At 38.8% G+C, this 18,142-nt stretch overlaps 1 protein-coding gene across 2 annotated transcripts in view; it reads right to left on the reverse strand.

Annotated features, from left to right (window-relative positions):
* Positions 1-18,142, reverse strand: part of lrp2a (low density lipoprotein receptor-related protein 2a) — a 333,042-nt gene that overhangs the window by 213,738 nt on the left and 101,162 nt on the right. For both annotated transcript variants that reach the window (XM_043693942.1, XM_043693941.1), the window contains exons 8-14: positions 15,746-15,892; positions 13,473-13,589; positions 12,685-12,813; positions 5,943-6,112; positions 4,889-5,112; positions 3,605-3,811; positions 609-811 (exon numbers count right to left, since the gene is read on the reverse strand). In XM_043693942.1, the coding sequence (XP_043549877.1) occupies positions 609-811; positions 3,605-3,811; positions 4,889-5,112; positions 5,943-6,112; positions 12,685-12,813; positions 13,473-13,589; positions 15,746-15,892 (1,197 nt within the window). The remainder of the gene's footprint in view (positions 1-608; positions 812-3,604; positions 3,812-4,888; positions 5,113-5,942; positions 6,113-12,684; positions 12,814-13,472; positions 13,590-15,745; positions 15,893-18,142) is intronic.

Consider the following 18,142-nt stretch of genomic DNA (forward strand, 5'->3'; position numbering starts at 1 on the left):
GGATTGGACATTCTGGAGGCAGGAAACATGTTTCCGCTGATGGGTGAGTACCGAACCTGAGGACACAGCTTAAAAATACGGGGTAGATCATTTAGGACAGAGATGAGGAGAAACTTGTTCACCCAGAGAGTGGTGGCTGTGTGGAATGCTCTGCCCCAGAGGGCAGTGGAGGCCCAGTCTCTGGATTCATTTAAGAAAGAGTTGGATAGAGCTCTCAAAGATAGTGGAATCAAGGGTTATGGAGATAAGGCAGGAACAGGATACTGATTAGGAATGATCAGCCATGATTATATTGAATGGTGGTGCAGACTCGAAGGGCTGAATGGCCTACTCCTGCACCTATTGTCTATTGTCTACCAGCAGATACAATAGGATGATGACAATATAAATAACTTCAAATTGTTCACATCAAGTTAATTTCTGTGGCAATTTGCTATACATTGTGTGAAGCTCCACAAGTGCAATTAAAGTGAAACCAATTGATTTTTATAAGTTTTTAAAATTCAGTTATAGCTTGTGCACTAAAATTTACTGTATCACTTTCAACCATGCATTAGAGTATGTAAATCAACTATTCTTCAAAATCTATGTAATGTAATTAAACTTACCAAATGGCTGTCTGAATGCATGATAAACTGTGACTCCAAATGGTCTCAAAGAAGATTGATGGAGAATTTGTGGGTTGTTTTCTGCAGACTTATTGGCTCTCATAAGTGCCATCTTTGTCCAATCAGTATAATATAATTTATCCTCAAAATTAGTTATTCCGAAAGGATGGGGAATAGCAGCACCTCCACTAACAATAGTTTTTCTGTGGAAAAGCAAGACAAAACATAAGCCACTGGCAAAAAACTGCCAGACATCTGTATTTATAAAGAGTGTATCCTGTCGAATGTGTACCTATTTTTCTTAATCAACATGTTCAGAGATGATATTACACACCTCTGGAGCAGGTGGGACTTGAACCTGGGCTACCTGGTCCTCTGTAGGGACACTACCACTCTGCCACAAGAGGGCCTCCCCCACTGAAATTAAATTCAAACGCAATGGATGCAACTGCAATATTCAACAGGATCATTAGAAATAAAGGAGTTGGGTGGCACATGACCTGAAATTTCTGGTAACAGGATTCAAATTCCAAATAATGGGAATGAAGCCCTTTCTGGCCAGTCTAAATGCCTGAAATGAAATAAATTTCACCAGCCTCAATTCAGTTTGAATGACTTCAGATCTATAAACTAAGTTGTAAGTATATAGATGTTCTTAAGTCCATGATGCAGGAATTCTTTATGCCACTTGCATTAGGTCTTTACAAACATGAAAATAAGTAAGCTTAATCTAGGACAAGTATCTGAATGCAGCTAAGCATGTAGTTCACATCTGGTTGAGGAAATCCTTTGTCTGTCTTTCGCTCTCTCTAGGAGTTCTCTTTCTAAGCAAGATAACATTTCCTCCAGAGACAGTCTGTTCAAACGCCCTACCTAGTGCCCTCCCTCGTTGTCACCTGCTTCTGTAGTGCCTATTGCAGATGAATCGCACAGTATTGTTCAAAATTTAGCAAAAATGGAAAACAATTTACAAACTCATCAAGTGAGACTATTAGGGAGTAAATATAAAATTAATACAGCTTTCCTGTTTAAAGATTGGGGGAGTACTTTCGAAAGAGTTTCCACTGTATCTAGGAGGAGTTAATTACAAGAATTCATGTACAAAACCTGCAAATAGATTTAATTTCACAGGGAATATCCTTTCCCTTCAACAACAAAAACAGAAATTGCTAGAAAGGCTCAGCAAGTCTGGCAGCATTTGTGGACAGAAATCAGAGTTAACATTTCAGGTCCTCAGATTTCCTTCTCCCTCTTGTTTATTTAATGAAGGTAACAGAGCAGTTGTACAAGCATCAGTATATATACGTACTGTGTAACAGTCACACCATGCTCACAGAAGACACAAATTCAGGTTCATCAGCATTAAGTAAGCAGCAAGATTTGTAATTGCAGCATTTGCAGCAATCATTTAAAGACTATCTGCCCACAGCGATACTGTATTCTTGCATCTTTAAGTCGGAATTGAAGAGAACTGTCTATTCGAAGTCTGGGTCCAATACAAGGCATGGAAAATGTTAAAGTGTCCAATTGAAACATTCAGTATACAGAGCTAGTTTAAAGTGCCAAAATGGAAGTAGTTTCACAAACACATTAACTCCTTTCCCTTGCTCAACCAAAAATATTGGGACTATAATGTACATTAATATGTATGATAGATTGTAGTGCTTTTTATGGATAAAGAAATGTAATATGAAGTTTATATTCATCATGATCTGATGTATAGATGCAAATAAAGAATTGTTACAATGTATAAGGTATTAAAAGCCTTACTTAGAAATAAGAAGCAAACAGCTACAGGGACACTATGTGCAAACAACTACAGTCCAAGATTCTCCAGACCATTACCTTCTGCTAAATGAACATTTTGCAATCAGCAGTGAACATTGCCATTTATGACTGCATGATGGAGGGAGATGATGTTTGGGTTTACGACATTATTCTAAGGGATTTCTACAGAGATGTCCTGGGACTGAAATGACTAACCACCAACAAATATAACTTGCTACCGACACATTGATTTTCACATATGCTGTCCAGAAAGCTGTGTACTCCTTATCTCTAAGCAAGGGTCTTCAACACGTTCTACACTGGAACTTTTGTTTGTTTATGTCAGAACATCATTGATTATAAAACAGAGCTCCCTACAATACTGTCTAAGATCTCTCTTTTCACATGCTCATTCTACACTGGTGTCCTCTCTCAATGATGACACTCATTTGTGCAGTCACATCATTGTGTTTTACATGCATCATATTATATCCCAACTATAACACCAAACAGCAGAAAGTACCCTGCCCCTCTGTCCACCTACAGCCACCTCCTACTACACACGCACCCTTCACCCCACCATCATTTCCCAGTTACTCTAGTTTTTCTCAGCAAAAGAAACAACAATTTATTCTTAAAGAAGCTGGTCAAAGCAGAACCACATTATACATACATTTTTGTAACAAGATACATGTAACAATAAATAAATCAAATCATTTGTTCATCTTTCTCTTTTTTCATTAAATAAATTAAGCAGCCACTATACTAAACTTGTGGTTACTAGATACGTCAAAAATTAACTCCAATATTTGATCTTAAAACTTGAAACCTTTGAAGTGCCTCTTTTTCAGCATGGTGCTATTTTTAATTAATCTTGTAGATGGCGTTTGCCAAGTTCCACAACCTTGAAGTTTCTGCACCAACCACCTTCACAGTAAAAGCAAATCTGAAAATAGTTACTGCTCAAGTTATGTGAAAATAGGAGTGACAATTCTGGTACAGAGGAGGTTTTTACATTTATTTAACACTTCTGTTTCTATAGCTCAGCACATACAAAATATGCAACAGTGATACGGTTGTACTTAGAACATGGTAGACCTGAAATATTCCCGATAAACTTAATACAAATAGGAGTTGAATGTAAGGAAAACACCAGCTTTTTAAGGCATTTCCAAACAGTTGGATCTAATAAACAAAGACAGTCAATAAATTGTTCTTGACACATTTACCTTTCAAGTCCATCATATGTTACAGTCTCAATATAGTCATAACGGCTGTCAACCCAATAAACTCTTTTTGTTATGATGTCCAGTGTTATTCCAGCAGGCCATCCTAGCTTTGTCTTGACTAGTTCAAAGCGGTGAGTTCCATCCATAAAGGATCGCTCTAGTTTGGGTTCTCCAGAAATATCATTCCAGTCAGAGAAGAATAAGTAGCTGGAAATTGAGAAATTGATATTTTAAGCTATTTGTTACAATGCAAAGTTATCAATTTTATCTGTTACTTGATCTAATTTCACTTTATTTTATTAATATTATCAAATGTATATCAAATTATCTTAGGAAGAGAATAATTTATTTGAATAATGCCAAAGAATATGATACATCCACTTGAGAACCCCACAGGGTTTTAGTTTAACCTTGCCACCTCTGACAGTACTATAGTTTTTCAGTATTGCACAGAAGTATTTATCTAGATTACAGCTCCATTCTTCATTCCCAGGTTGGGTACAAGAGGTGGAAGAAGTCCTGGCTCCATGAAGCTAATAATTCCATAGGATATCTGTCCACCTCACTCCTCACCACCCAACCCAACCCCATCCCCTGCAAAGGCAATCCAGCATCATATTAATAAGAGCATCTCATCTTTCCTAAGGGGTAACCTGCCTATCGAAATAAAACCACAATGATTAAATCCATTCTTAGCAGATTTAATGTGCATGCTACAGGGATGCCAAAAACCCACTTCACTGGGAGCAGCTGGTGAATAGGTCAGTTGTCACCATAAAATGCACGTGCACAAAGCATGGCCTAGCCGTGTGAAGTTTAAACTTCAGGCTACTTCCACCATTTTTGCCATGATACAGAGCCTCTTAGTAAGATGAAAACTTGGGCACAAGTGCTCAAATCTCTGAAAGGGAACTTGAATCCCCAACATTATGATTCAGAGACAGGACTGATGCCATTGAGTTCATGTTGACTGCCTGACATTTATAGGCACTTGTTAGCAGATCTGTTCAGTGCCCAAGGGAAATTCAACATCTAGTATTACAAGAATTAAGATACCCCAGTTCAATTTTGACTGACCATTTCGGAAATGAAAATTGCTACAGAGCTCAGAAAGCCAGGATCCACTTCGAGTTCATGAAGTCAGTATAAACATTAACTGGCCTCACCACTGCAGCTGTAATTATGGAAGCAAACCAGGTTAATGCAACCTATTTGGTCACTTTCCAAAGTCAAATAAGTAGCAGGATTTGTTTCAGAATACCAAATAATTATATTGGCTCTTACCCTACAGTGGGGTCAACAGCAATGCCTCGAGGGTTTCCCAGGTTTTCTGCAATGAGTGTAATCCGATTACTTCCATTCAGATCTACTACTTCAATTCGGCTAATGCTTGTCTCCACCACATACAACTTATTGTTTACCCAGTCCACAGCTATGTTTTCAGGAGTGTCAATGGAAACATTCAAAATTTGTTGGATTCTCGAGCCACTGTGATCTACAGAGAACAGCTGATAAAACAAGAAAACCAAGTTAAATATCCTAAATATAAGCCTTTCAAATTATTTTGATTAATTTGAACCAACTTTATATTTAGTTTAATGTCAAAGAGAAATACAGAATACATGTACATTAAATATATTTAATAGGTAGCTTTCTGTATTCAGAAGATTTGTAGTTTTGGATGCTATTACTCAGTTATTTCTCATTAGAAGCTTAAACTGACCCAACAGAGTCTTATTGGGTAATAGGTGTGGATAGCGGATATTTACAAACATATACAAGTGTCTTTTGTAAACTGGCCCCATAATTCTTTGGCTGTAGGACTATTAGATTGAGCAGTGTTTCTCTTGATGCTTTTATAGTCCATTCGCAGCCAATGCAACTCCTCTAATTACTAGATGACTGAGTTGCTTTGTGTAATTGGCATCAAACCGGGTACTCTTCAAAGAATTCATCCTCCCACACTGGAGTTGAGATAAGTGAGGAAAGGTTCACTGCATGCTTAGCAAAAAAGGCCAGTAAAAGGTTTAGTTGGGTTAGGTGCAAGGATGCTCAGGAGAGCTAGTCTTTCAGGTTTGAATTTTTCAGCACTTTGCAATTGTCTGCAGGAACTCATTGTCACCTTCATAATTTCCATATTCAACAATGTACTTTATTTGGAATGTAGAAAGTTTAATCAGGTAAATGTTACGAGACTAGCAACAGGTTATCAACAGTGAAATACCTTTGGGAAATCAGAATTTAGAAACACAATATGCATGGTGTTAAAAAGCTTTCAACACAAGTTCATATTTCCCAAGATATTGATTCTGTGCCCACCTTTGGAAAGGTTACCGACCTTATTCTGAATAGTATCTGTCCAAAAGATTTTGCCCAGATAGTAGTGGAAATCCACACCAACAACAACGCCACGATTGCGAGACCGTACAAGAATCCGTACATTCCTTCCATGAACATCACCAATCAGCAAATCACGACCATTTGAGAAGATAATGGATGGAATTCCAGCTAAAAGGCAGGAAATAGTTTTATATTAAATGCTTGAAGGGTTCCAAAATATTTTTCAGCTATGCTAATACAAACTTAAGAAATAATGCTTAGCTTTTATTGTGTCATGACCATAGCCGTATTCACAGATGTTGCAATATGTGTCAATTTTTAATAAGCATCAGTACACAGACTCTATACAAAGCAACAGAAAATGCACAGTTATGTTCTTCCTAAACTAAAAATTGCTATTGATTCGTTTGAAGGGGCTGTTTAAGTTCAATAAATAGGGTGTCTGAGTACTTGCTAGTTCAATTCTATGTTCCAACATATTCATTTTTCCTTGTGATTTTATTGTTAATCAAAATATCTCTGAGAACTTCACTTATATTAAAGTCGACTTAAAATACTGTATTGTTGCTTTTGTCATTTAAACTGGTCATTTGCAGACTTTCTGGAACTTGTTGAAATACCACAGACATGAACAGTTCTATATGAGTTTGAATTCAATTCATTAATCTGACGGTCAACAGCAGAAACAGTTGCGGATAATACAAAAGGAAAATAAAACCCATTCAAGTAACCAAAGTAATGTGAATTATATCCAGCAAGTCAATAACACAAGATGTGAATTCTAAGTTTTAATTTTATTGTAAAAGTTATAACAGCCATGTGAAAAAGTCTGCAGTGTTTCTTATAAATTTATATTTTCTATTTATAATCTTACAGGCCCTTCGGCCCAACTTGTCCATGCTGATCTGGTTTCCTAAACTGAACTAGTCCCATTTGCTTGTGTTTCACCCATATCCCTTTAAACCTTTCCTAAATACATACCTGTCCAAATATCTTTTAAATGCTGTAACTATGCCCACCTCTACCTCTTCCTCTGATAGCTTGTTTCATATACAGGTCATTCTTCTATAAAACGCGTTTTATAAGTATAATTTGGCTGTAACGCGATTGGTGAATTGGGGAATTATTTTTTTAAAACCCAAACTCCCATTAGCTATGACACAATTCCATCCCAGTATTAGGTATCACGTTGAGCTGAGGACTGGACTCGCGTTGACGTCATATGGCTCGCATGCTTTGTGGTGAAGTGCTTCCTGAAGGTTACAGTGGCTCTACTCAGTAATTTTCGATCCTGTTGCTCGATCCTGAACAAGTCTGCATGCTAGCAAGTCTGTGAGATCATGAACAAAGGAACTTGAGGAGATGGAGTGGCTTCTAAGCGTGTAGATAGAAGATCAATGGCAAAATCAATCCAGAACCACATTTCTCACCATAAAACAGAAAGCCTTATCAATTTATGAATACCTAAGGAAAATAAACAGAAAATCCTGCAGATGTGCCTGCCTTCAGTGCGAGGAGTGGTTGGTTTGCTGGATTTAAGAACCACTACACTTTTCATAATGTAATGTGGTGAAGCTGCCAGTGCAGATGAGGAATGTGCACTGTCATTTTCTCCCGTGGTGATTGAGGAAGAAGGCTACACCTTAGATCAAATATTCAGTTTGGATGAGACAGGTTTAGACTGGAAGTGAATGCTATCCAGAATCCTCATTTCTAAGAATGAAGCACACGCTCCAGCTTTTAAGGTCACAAAGGATTGTATGACTGTGTAGTTGGGTGTCAATGCTGGTGGAGACTTAAAGCTTAAACCTGTGTTGGTGTTCCACTCTGCCTTACCATGGTGTTTATTTCAGGTCAAGCAAAAGAGAGTCGATTTTTTTCTGATCTTAATGTTGACATTTTCGAGGATACTTTTAGAAATTATTGGAGGAGAAATGTTTTGGATTTCAAGATTCTCCTCATTCTGGACAATACACCAAGCCGCCCTTGCACCACTCGTGAGCTTTCTAAAAACATCAAAGTGCTATTTTTACCTCCAAAGATAGTGTGGTGCTGGAAAAACACAGCAGATCAGGCAGCATCTGAGGAGCAGGAGAATCAACGTTTCGGGCATAAGCCCCTGATCAGCTTATGCCCCGAAATGTCAATTCTCCTGCTCCTCCAATGCTGCCTGACCTGCTGTGCTTTCCCAGCACCACACTCTCGACTCTGATCTCCAGCATCTGCAGTCCTGACTTTCTCCTACCTCCAAAGATAACCTCTCTCATTCAACCCATGCACCAGGGTGCAATAGCAGCTTTTAAAGCTTATTATTTAAGGTGCCCGCTCAGGAAGCTGATTGCAGCTGCTGAGGACAATATTCTTCAAGTTTGGAAGAAGTCAGTAAGTCCTGCTTGCATGCAGTTTGGCAGAAGCTTCTATTGTGTTATAAAAGAATAGACTGTATGCACCACCCTCTGTGTGAAACATTGCCCCTCAGGTCTCTTTTAAATCTTTTCCCTCACACTTTAAACCTATGCCCTCTAGTTTTGGACTTCCCTCCCCGGGGAAAAGATCTTGGCTATTAATTTTATTTATGCCCCTCATGATTTCATATACCTCTATAAATTCATGCTTCAGCCTACTCTGCTCCAGTGAAAAATGTCCCAGCATTTCCAGCCTCTCCTTATAACTGAAATTCTTCCAGTCTTGGTTACACATTTTAACCTTTTTGCACCCTTTCCAATTTAATAACATCCTTCCATATAGCATGGAAAATATAATTGTATGCAGTACTCCAAACGTGGCCTTATCAATGTCTTCTACAACTGTATCATGACATCCTAACTCCTGTACTCAAAGCTCTGACTGATGAAGGCAAGCATGCCAAATGCCTTGTCTACCTGATGTCACTTTCAAGGAACTATGTATCATCATGATATAAAGATGGCTGGCTTTCCTTATGCATTCATATCATTAGCAAGGCAGAAGAAGGTGAATCAGCGACTTTCAGCAATAAGAAGGGTATTCACATTATAATGTCCAACTGGTCTGCAATCACTGCAAAGGTATATGTATTTTTTTCAGTGTTATTTCTTCCACAAAACTGCAAGATAGCAGAATAGAGGAGATAAGTAGAAATCATGCATGGTCTTTCAATCCCTCCAAGATACAGCACATGTTGGAATCCAAAATCTGGATGACAATACAGGGTAGCATGAATAAACATCCAAAGCTGCAAGTCTAGGGATATTAAAGGCTGCAAGAGTGGGGTTTGAGAAGGAGGGTGGAAAGGTGAAATAACCAGTTTACCTTTGTCAACAAAGGAATATTCAACTCATTGAGAATGAGGAAAAATTAAATCACCGCAGTGATATATTTATTGCAAATAAATATGGAATTTCTTGCTTACAGCCAGATAAGTTCAGAAAATATTAAATGAAAGGAAAATACAGTGGATGTTATTGTAATAAACACTGCGTTGATTGTTAAACTTAAATCCAAGATTGAGATCTGAAATTCAGTAATGAAATAGTCATTATAATATAGTAATTTCCTGTTTAAAGTCTTCCAGATCTGTCCATGCAATTTTTAAAAATTCATCCATTGGATTTGAAATGGTGTGGAAAAAGATAAGACTTCCTTGGAACTTTTTTTAATTGAAGTTAGGCAAATTTTAATGGTATGAGACAAGAAGTATCAAAAGTTGACTGGAGTAGACTGTTTGCAAGTAAAGGGATGACTAACAAATGGGAGGCTTTCCAGATTGTGATGATGAGAGTTCAGAAGCATTTTGTTCAAGTTAGAGTGAAGAGTAAGGCTGGTAAGATTAAGGAACGATGGATCAATAAAGATATTGAGGTTCTAGTCAAGAATAAAAGAGAATCTTATTTTAGATATAGACAATTTGGTTCAATTGAATCTCTTAATTAATATAAAGAGTGTAGGAGCATTCTTAAGAAAAAAATCAGGAAGGCAAAGGTGGAATATGAGATAGCATTGGCAGATAAGGTTAAGGATAATCCAAAGCGACTCTATAAATATATTAAAAGCAAGAGGGTAACTGGAGAGAGGGTAAGGCCTCTTAAAGATCAAGTAGGTCATCTTTGGATTGAACCCCAGGAGATAGGATAAATACTAAATGAATATTTTACATCAGTTTTTACTGTGGAGAAAGAAATGGAGTTTAGAGAATGCAAAGAAATAAACTTTGATGGTTTAAAAACAGTTAGCATTTCAAAAGAGGAAGTTCGGAAGGTCTTAGAAAATATAAAGGTGGATAATGCTTCAGGATCTGATCTAATGTATCCCAGACCATTGTGGGAATTAAAGGACCAAATTGTGAGGACCCCTTGCAAAAATGTTTGTATAATCTATAACTGCAGATGAGATGCCTGATGGCTGGATGGTGGCTAATGTTGTGTCTTTGCTTTAGAAAGTTGTTAAGGAGAAACCGGGGAATTATAGACCCGTGAGTTCTGACCGCTTGTCGGTAAATTGTTGGAGGAGATCAAAAAAGGGTAGGATTTATGGACATTTAGAGACGCAAAAATTGGTTCGGGAAAGTCAGCATGGTTTTGTGCGAGGAAAATCATGTCTCACAAACTTGATTGAGTTTTTTAAGGAAGTTACCAGAAAGATTGATGGGGGCAGAACAACAGACATTGTTTACTTGGACTTTACAAAACCCTTTGAAGAGGTTCTGCATGGTAGACTAACTAGTAAAGTTAGGTCACATTGAATTCAGGGTGAACTTGTCAATTGGACACATAATTGGCTTAATGGCAGGAGAGAGACAGTGGTGGTGGAGGGTTGCTTTTCAGACTGGAGGCCTGTCACTAGTGGTGTTCCACAGGGATTGGTTAAGGGTCCGCTTTTATTTGTCATTTATACAAATGATTTAGATAAAAATATAGAAGGCATGGTTAAAAATTGGTGGTATTTCAGACAGTGAAGGTTTTCTAAGCTTACAAGGGGATCTTGATCAAACAGCTGAAAATGGCAGATGCAGTACAAATGATGTAGGGGCTGAGGTGGTATTGTAGAACAGAGGGACCTGGCGGTGCAGATACAGAATTCTTCGAAGTTTGCTTCAGGATCTGATCTAATGTATCCAGACCATTGTGGGAATTAAAGGACCAAATTGCGAGGACCCCTTGAAAAATGTTTGTATAATCTTTAAAAAATCAGGAAGGCAAAGGTGGAATATGAGATAACATATTAGAGACGTGACGGTTAAAAAAGTGTTTGGCTTTTGGTTGTAGTCTTTTCCCTAGGATGGGAGATTTCAAGACTATGGAGCACATTGGTAGAGAAGCATATATAGTAATGAGGGATGGGTAGAAATGAAGAAGGTAGTGTAGAAATGGCCATTAAAATGATCAGAGGGCATTAGATGGTTTGGCTGGAGCTTGGGAGTTTGAGGATTTGATCAGGGTATTTGGAGTGAGGGATTGAGGATTTGAGCAGGGTATGTGGAGTGAGGGATTGAGGATTTGAGCAGGATATTTGGAGTGAGGGATTGAGGATTTGAGCAGGGTATGTAGAGTGAGGTTGGAGGATTTGAGCAGGGCATGTGGAGTCAGGGCTGGAGGATTTGAGCAGGGCATGTGGAGTCAGGGCTGGAGGATTTGAGCAGGGCATGTGGAGTCAGGGCTGGAGGATTTGAGCAGGGCATGTGGAGTCAGGGCTGGAGGATTTGAGCAGGGCATGTGGAGTCAGGGCTGGAGGATTTGAGCAGGGCATGTGGAGTCAGGGCTGGAGGATTTGAGCAGGGCATGTGGAGTCAGGGCTGGAGGATTTGAGCAGGGCATGTGGAGTCAGGGCTGGAGGATTTGAGCAGGAAATGTGGTGCAAGAGTTGGAGGAATGCTTTATGTTTTATTCTTTTATTTTTGGACTCAACAGTGAAGCCCAATGCAGGCTTTTGGTACTGCCCACCTGAGTGAGGGATTGAGGATTTGTGCAGGGCATGTAGAGTGAGGGATTGAGGATTTGAGCAGGGCATGTGGAGTGAGGGATTGAGGATTTGAGCAGGGCATGTGGAGTGAGGGATTGAGGATTTGAGCAGGGCATGTGGAGTGAGGAATTGAGGATTTGAGCAGGGCATGTGGAGTGAGGGATTGAGGATTTGAGCAGGGTATGTACAGTGAGGTTGGAGGATTTGAGCAGGAAATGTGGTGCAAGAGTTGGAGGAATGCTTTATGTTTTATTCTTTTATTTTTGGACTCAACAGTGAAGCCCAATGCAGGCTTTTGGTACTGCCCACCTCAGAATCCAGCAGCATCCTCAGCTCTTCCTGCTTCACCAGGAATCAACCAACTAACGATCCAGGCCAATATCACTAGACCAAAACTGTGGAGCTTGGGCGATCATTTTTAAAGCTTGGATTTGTGGAGCTGGAAATGTTCCTATTTTTGTGTACCTAATCTAGGAGTGAAAACTAGGGCCTCAGGCTTAGACTAAAAAGATCTCAAGACACCATTCAAAGAATAGCACGAGAGTTCTCCTAGTGTCTTAGCTATTATTTATCCCTGAAACAATGCTAAAGCAGGTTACCTGGGCATTTACATTGTTCTTTTTCTTTCCTATGTCCAAATTGCTGCATTTCCCTTTCCTACAACAGTGACAGCAATTCAGAGGCACTTCATTGGTTGTGGAAGGTAGTTAGTAAAAGCAAGATCATTTGTTTCTCCTACTTGACATTGAAAGGAAGAGGCATTGATTAAAAGAATAAATAAGAAGCTTACGCTTAAAACTTACATGAGGGATTTGCTCGGCAGTGCTTGTGATGCTCTAGAACATATCCCTGGACACAGGAACATGCATGACTTCCAATTCGGTCTTCACACAGCTGGTCACAAGCTCCCCACACATTACATTCATTAAAATCTAAATGAAGAGAGAGCAGAAAAGAATTCAATTTCTTTTGGCTCACTCCTGTCAGAGTTAAGATGGGACTAAGATAGGCAGACTACGAATTAGGTCAGAGTCCTGGTCATCCAAGCATAAATTTCTGTGAGACCTGGCCACTGCAAACAATAATAACAATATGCCAGGGAGGAAATTCTCAGATTGGGAGCTCCTTTCAACTTGACCGAGAAGAACAGCAGAAGCTAAAATGCTGAATAAAAGCTTATTAGATCATTCAATGAGCTAAAAGGGGCCAGATGGAAGTGCAATCATGTGCTGTGTTCAAATCTCGCAAAAATGTAAACACTTTGCAGTTTTCTTTAGCCACATATAAATGGGACTTCAGCATTATGTGCAACTTTCCCAGCATCACCTCACCTTATACCTTGCTAGCTCCATCACGTTTTGCTATTTTCCTCCACTTTTGAGCCACACATGTGCTCATATTAGGTGGACACCCTTGTCACACTAATAAACTATTCTGCAAGAATCACCATTGATAGACTTTGCCTTTCACACCAGATGATCAGCCAATTGGTATAAAACCTTGTTAATTTAAAAGCATTTAATTGTCCTTGAATCCTAGCATAAACAGTACCATTGATGTGAAAACATTCTGGAATACTTGCAACACTCACCAATACAGGAACGGCCATCAGTGCTCACGACAAATCCCAAAGGGCAATAACAAACTCCCCCCGATGGGGAAGCATGACAGGCATATTCACAGCTCAAAGCAGCACAGTTGATTACACCTAAAAGAAGATAAACATATCACATGATTTAAGGGAGACTTTAAATTTAATAAAACCAAAAATACAAACATGCTGGTAATAGTGTAATCAGATGGTTAAATTTCCTTACATCTTCCAATATTTTCTTCGAAATTAAAACCTGTGATCTTGTATTTATTTTGCAAATTAAACTTTCCTAACCCTTATTATGGACATTGAACTTTACAAAATATTATGTTTGTAAAAGTCGAATTTAACGTAAAGCAAAATTATCTGGATGAGTGGGAATAGTGAATCTACTAAACCTTTGCTTGGAGACATTCCCATGTGATTTGGTTGCCATGGGAAAAGAAACTTAAACTAAAACATGTTGAAAATTAAGGATAGTCTTAACATCTGAAAATAAAAAGAGAGACAACTACCTTTTGGAGAAAGAGACTGACAGAGAGAATATAATAAAAACGGCCACCACTGTGAAGACTTTGGTGTTAGAACAAAACAAAATTAGGCACTGATCACTCATTCAAAACAAAATGGCAGTACATCTTTGGAGATTTAAGAAACAAAGATTTGTGAGATGGGTCTTTATGGTGAAAGTTGGTTCTGGAATATTCAGGCTGAGTGAAATGGTTATCAAAAGACACTGAAAGATTTGATCTGGCAAGGCAAAGAGAAGTGAGGCTGCTGAAAAGCTGGAAAGTACCTGGAACTTAACATTAATATTACATATCTGCCAGGATTGTAGAATAAAGACATATTTATTTTCATGTTAGCTGGTTAATGCAAAACAAGCCTTTTTTCAGTTTGATGTTTTAGTTGCCTAAATATTAGTGATGTTTAGCTTATGTTAATTATATTTTGTTTGTTATAGTAATAGTCTTAAAGTCTAAAATCTTTACCTCCGTTCTTTCCATTAATGCCCAGGAAATTCAGAGAGATTTTAGTAGTTAGCTACATGGATAGTAAAATGTGTAAGATTCATTTTTATAATGTACTGGCAGAGCATGGAACATTACTTCGTACAAACATCTCTAGATTTCTAAAGAACTGAGGATTACTATCTCGAAGGTAACACCATGCATAAAATCTGCAAAAGCAAGAGCCAAGCTTGAACAATGGATTTATTGTGTAAAATGCTGATTTAATATTAAAATGACAGGCAGAATACTTTTGGCAGAAACTTTTTTCAGACATGATGCAATCTAAATTAAAATCATTGAGTCTCCAATTTCCCTCCCCTTTGTTTTTGAAAGTACTTATTAGAATATAGTTCCACAAGCTGCAGTTACCTGACAAAACCTCACCCAGTGACTACTTTTCAAACATGAGTGAATATTGACAAGCTAAACACAAGTGGAGGACAGAACAAGCAAACCTAATGATATTTTCAATAGCATTCCAGGATAAGTTACTGTACAAGCATTAGGAATAAAAGTTTCATGGGTTTGTCCCTTCTTAATCCAGACCATTACAGTTGATTTAGCTTAAAATTTGCCTGTGCCAGCAGTTCTCAACTTTTTACACTTATGCACTATTTCATCAAAAACTCCTGTTACCTCCGGGAGAAAAACGAAACCTCACTTTTTCCGAGGAGTGTATTTTTATATTTACACGTGTTTCAGCATTGTATTAGTCATCCGTGGAAATATTGAAGTACATTACAAATTGCATTGATTTTGCTGAGATTGATTTTTATTGCCAAATTGTAAAACCCAGAACAAGTTAATGATTGAGTTATTAGCGAGAAACTTGTCATTGGACTTAGTTGGCCCAGCAGGACACATACTGCTGATGGAGAAACACTGTTCTACGTAAAATAATATCTAGTGAGGAACTGAATTCTGAGAAATAGCTGTAAAATGGTGCCAAGTTAAATCATCATCCAAGCTTGTGGCCATGAAGATATGCAAGTAATTTAGCAAGAAAACTCATCTAATGGTTGCAAAAGCAATTGAATTTGATATAGGCAGAAAGGTGAAGAGAAGGCTGTAACCACATTAGCCATGATCTTATTGACTGATGGAACAGGCTCAATGTCCTGAAAGGCTTATCCCTAATCCTATTTCTTTGACCTGATCGTGAACTTCTGAAGTATAATTGTGGTCTTGAAAACGGTAATCAGCTTAATGCCCAGATGATAAGGATGAATATTTCCCCCATGTCTTCAGACTACTCACTGCAATTGTTTCCTGTCGTGATGTTTGTTTCATCTTCACCAAAGGAACAATCGTTGATCTGATCACACAGCTTGTTCACAGGGATACATTCCCAGGAATTTGGACAAGTCCATTCTCCTGGTAAGCAGTCTTTCTGTTGCCTCCTTTCTGGTCAGAAAATATAAATAGAAATATATTTGTAAAATCTGCAGGGCCACAACATGAAACAGGTTTTGTTTTGAGCAACCATTTGAACCACCTAAAAATACACTATGTAAATTAGGCTGAGCCTGAAAAACAAACTCAAATGCATCAAAACTAATATGTCTCCAAAGAAGAAAGCTGGAGATACATGTGAAATAACTTTGCAGAGGTTGGTCTCCCATCACCAAGTCATCCCTTTACTTACACATGAAGGATCTTTGACACGGATCTAGTTCGCTCAGAGTGAATAGATTCTCTGACATTCCTGTTTATATCTGTCAGCCAGGTTTCCCTGATTGGACTAGATTAACAGCCCCAGTCAGGGAACTCATATTCAATGAGGTCCATATGGCTGACCTCGTTGCAATCACTACAAAATGAATACATTCACTGGGCCAGTATAGATACAATATCCAATTTATTTGCTTCACAACTTGCCAGCACAATTTTATTGAAATTGCAGATTTTCAGAATTATAGCTTTTTATCATGGCCTTTTGCTCATCTCAGAATTCTAGACTCAAGTCAGGAATTCCCTTGTCCCATTTGGAACTCAGAGATCAATCGGTACAGGTTAATTTCATTTCACCAGGGTGCCTGACGGGTCCTGCTGAAATTAAGAGTAACCTGGAGTCAAGAGATCAGGGATGGAGTTTTTGAGGAACCCAAAAAGCATTGGCAAGGGATGAAGTGACCTGCTGTGAGATGTCAACTCTGGCACCAGGATAACCCATGGAAAGGGAACACAGCACCCATTTGTGGCTGCCCAGCTTTGGCGGAGCAAGTATATCCAATCCTATACTTAAAATATTCTCTGCCCAGACAACTGATAACTCTGAAGCCACAGTTATGCTCACGAGGAGAGATGAGTACTGCTGAAATAAGTAGGAGTCAGATAAGGATGAAACTAAATGACAAGTGAGCAGACAAGCCCCTCAGATTTAGAGAATGTCTCTGGATAAAGCATTGGGAATGGAGCCTCTGGTTCTAACTGCCTGCTAGACTGCTACAGAGTGTTTGCCTCCAGTATAATTTCCTGATGAAGGGTTTATGCCCGAAATGTCAATTCTCCTGCTCCTTGGATGCTGCCTGACCTGCTGTGCTTTTCCAGCATCACATTCTTCACTCTGATCTCCAGCATCTGCAGTCCTCACTTTCTCCAGTACAATGACAGCCTGTCCACATGGCAGAAGCTGATCAGCTGCTGGGAAAGTGCTGGCAATCCACTCTTACTGTCCCCCAATGAGATCTAAATGATTTCCCACCTCCATGATGCAAAAGTCAATCCTTGTCTCTGCCTGCTGTTATAAAATATTCCAGGCAGCTGGAATGCAGGGAGCCATCCTGATGCAGCTTCTTGTTATTATCCTGGCACCACTATTCCCACATCTTCATAGTTAGCTTCCAGGGTTGCTTCCCCAGGATTGTGTCCAATGTTAATCTAAAAGGATTCTGGGTAATCCAAAATGGAGGACAGGAAACATTTCTGGTTGTAAGAGCTGCTCCTTTCTTTTGAGGTACTTTAGGTGCTGGAGGTGATTTCCTCAAATTCCAGGAGCAGCAATTACTGTTTTGTATGTTGTTGCATTGTTTTGGAACTTTGGAAAAAGAAGTCAAAACAACAGCAGTTTTAAAAGGGAGAAGAGCAGACAAAAGAAGCACATGGTGAGGGCTGTGCAGAGAGAGAGAGAAAAAACCTGCACAGTTACTGACTTTGCTGTTTTTGAATTCATGTATCGCTGGACTTCAGAGTGCATCTGGGAAAATTAACAAACAGTGAATTTCACAACTAATCTTGGAGGAACCAGTTTGGGCGAAGTTCACAGCACAGAATCAGATCAGTTAATTGTTGTTTTAAGTCTGCCATAGAGAAAGGCTATATTACTGAGTACAGTGGGTTCTTTCTTGATTATATGTTTTTGGAGATAAGTCTCTTGATTAAACTTAAAATATAAGCCATAGCTATTAGTTTAACCTGGTGCAGTGTTTGTAGAGGAATAAGACGGTGTTATTTTCTCGGTCTGTAGATTGTGAAGGACCAAAAATGGCCTTTGCAGTGATATGTACTTCTTGTCAGATGTGGGAGTTTAAAGAGAGTTTAAGGGTTACTGCGGATTATATCAGCCATAAATGCTGTTGGATGCAAATCTTATCAGATCAAGTGGATCAGTTGAAGAGACAGATAGAAGCGATGAGGAATTTGCAACAGCAACAG

This window comes from Chiloscyllium plagiosum, chromosome 7 (assembly GCF_004010195.1).
Source record: "Chiloscyllium plagiosum isolate BGI_BamShark_2017 chromosome 7, ASM401019v2, whole genome shotgun sequence".
NCBI classification, from domain to species: Eukaryota; Metazoa; Chordata; class Chondrichthyes; order Orectolobiformes; family Hemiscylliidae; genus Chiloscyllium; species Chiloscyllium plagiosum.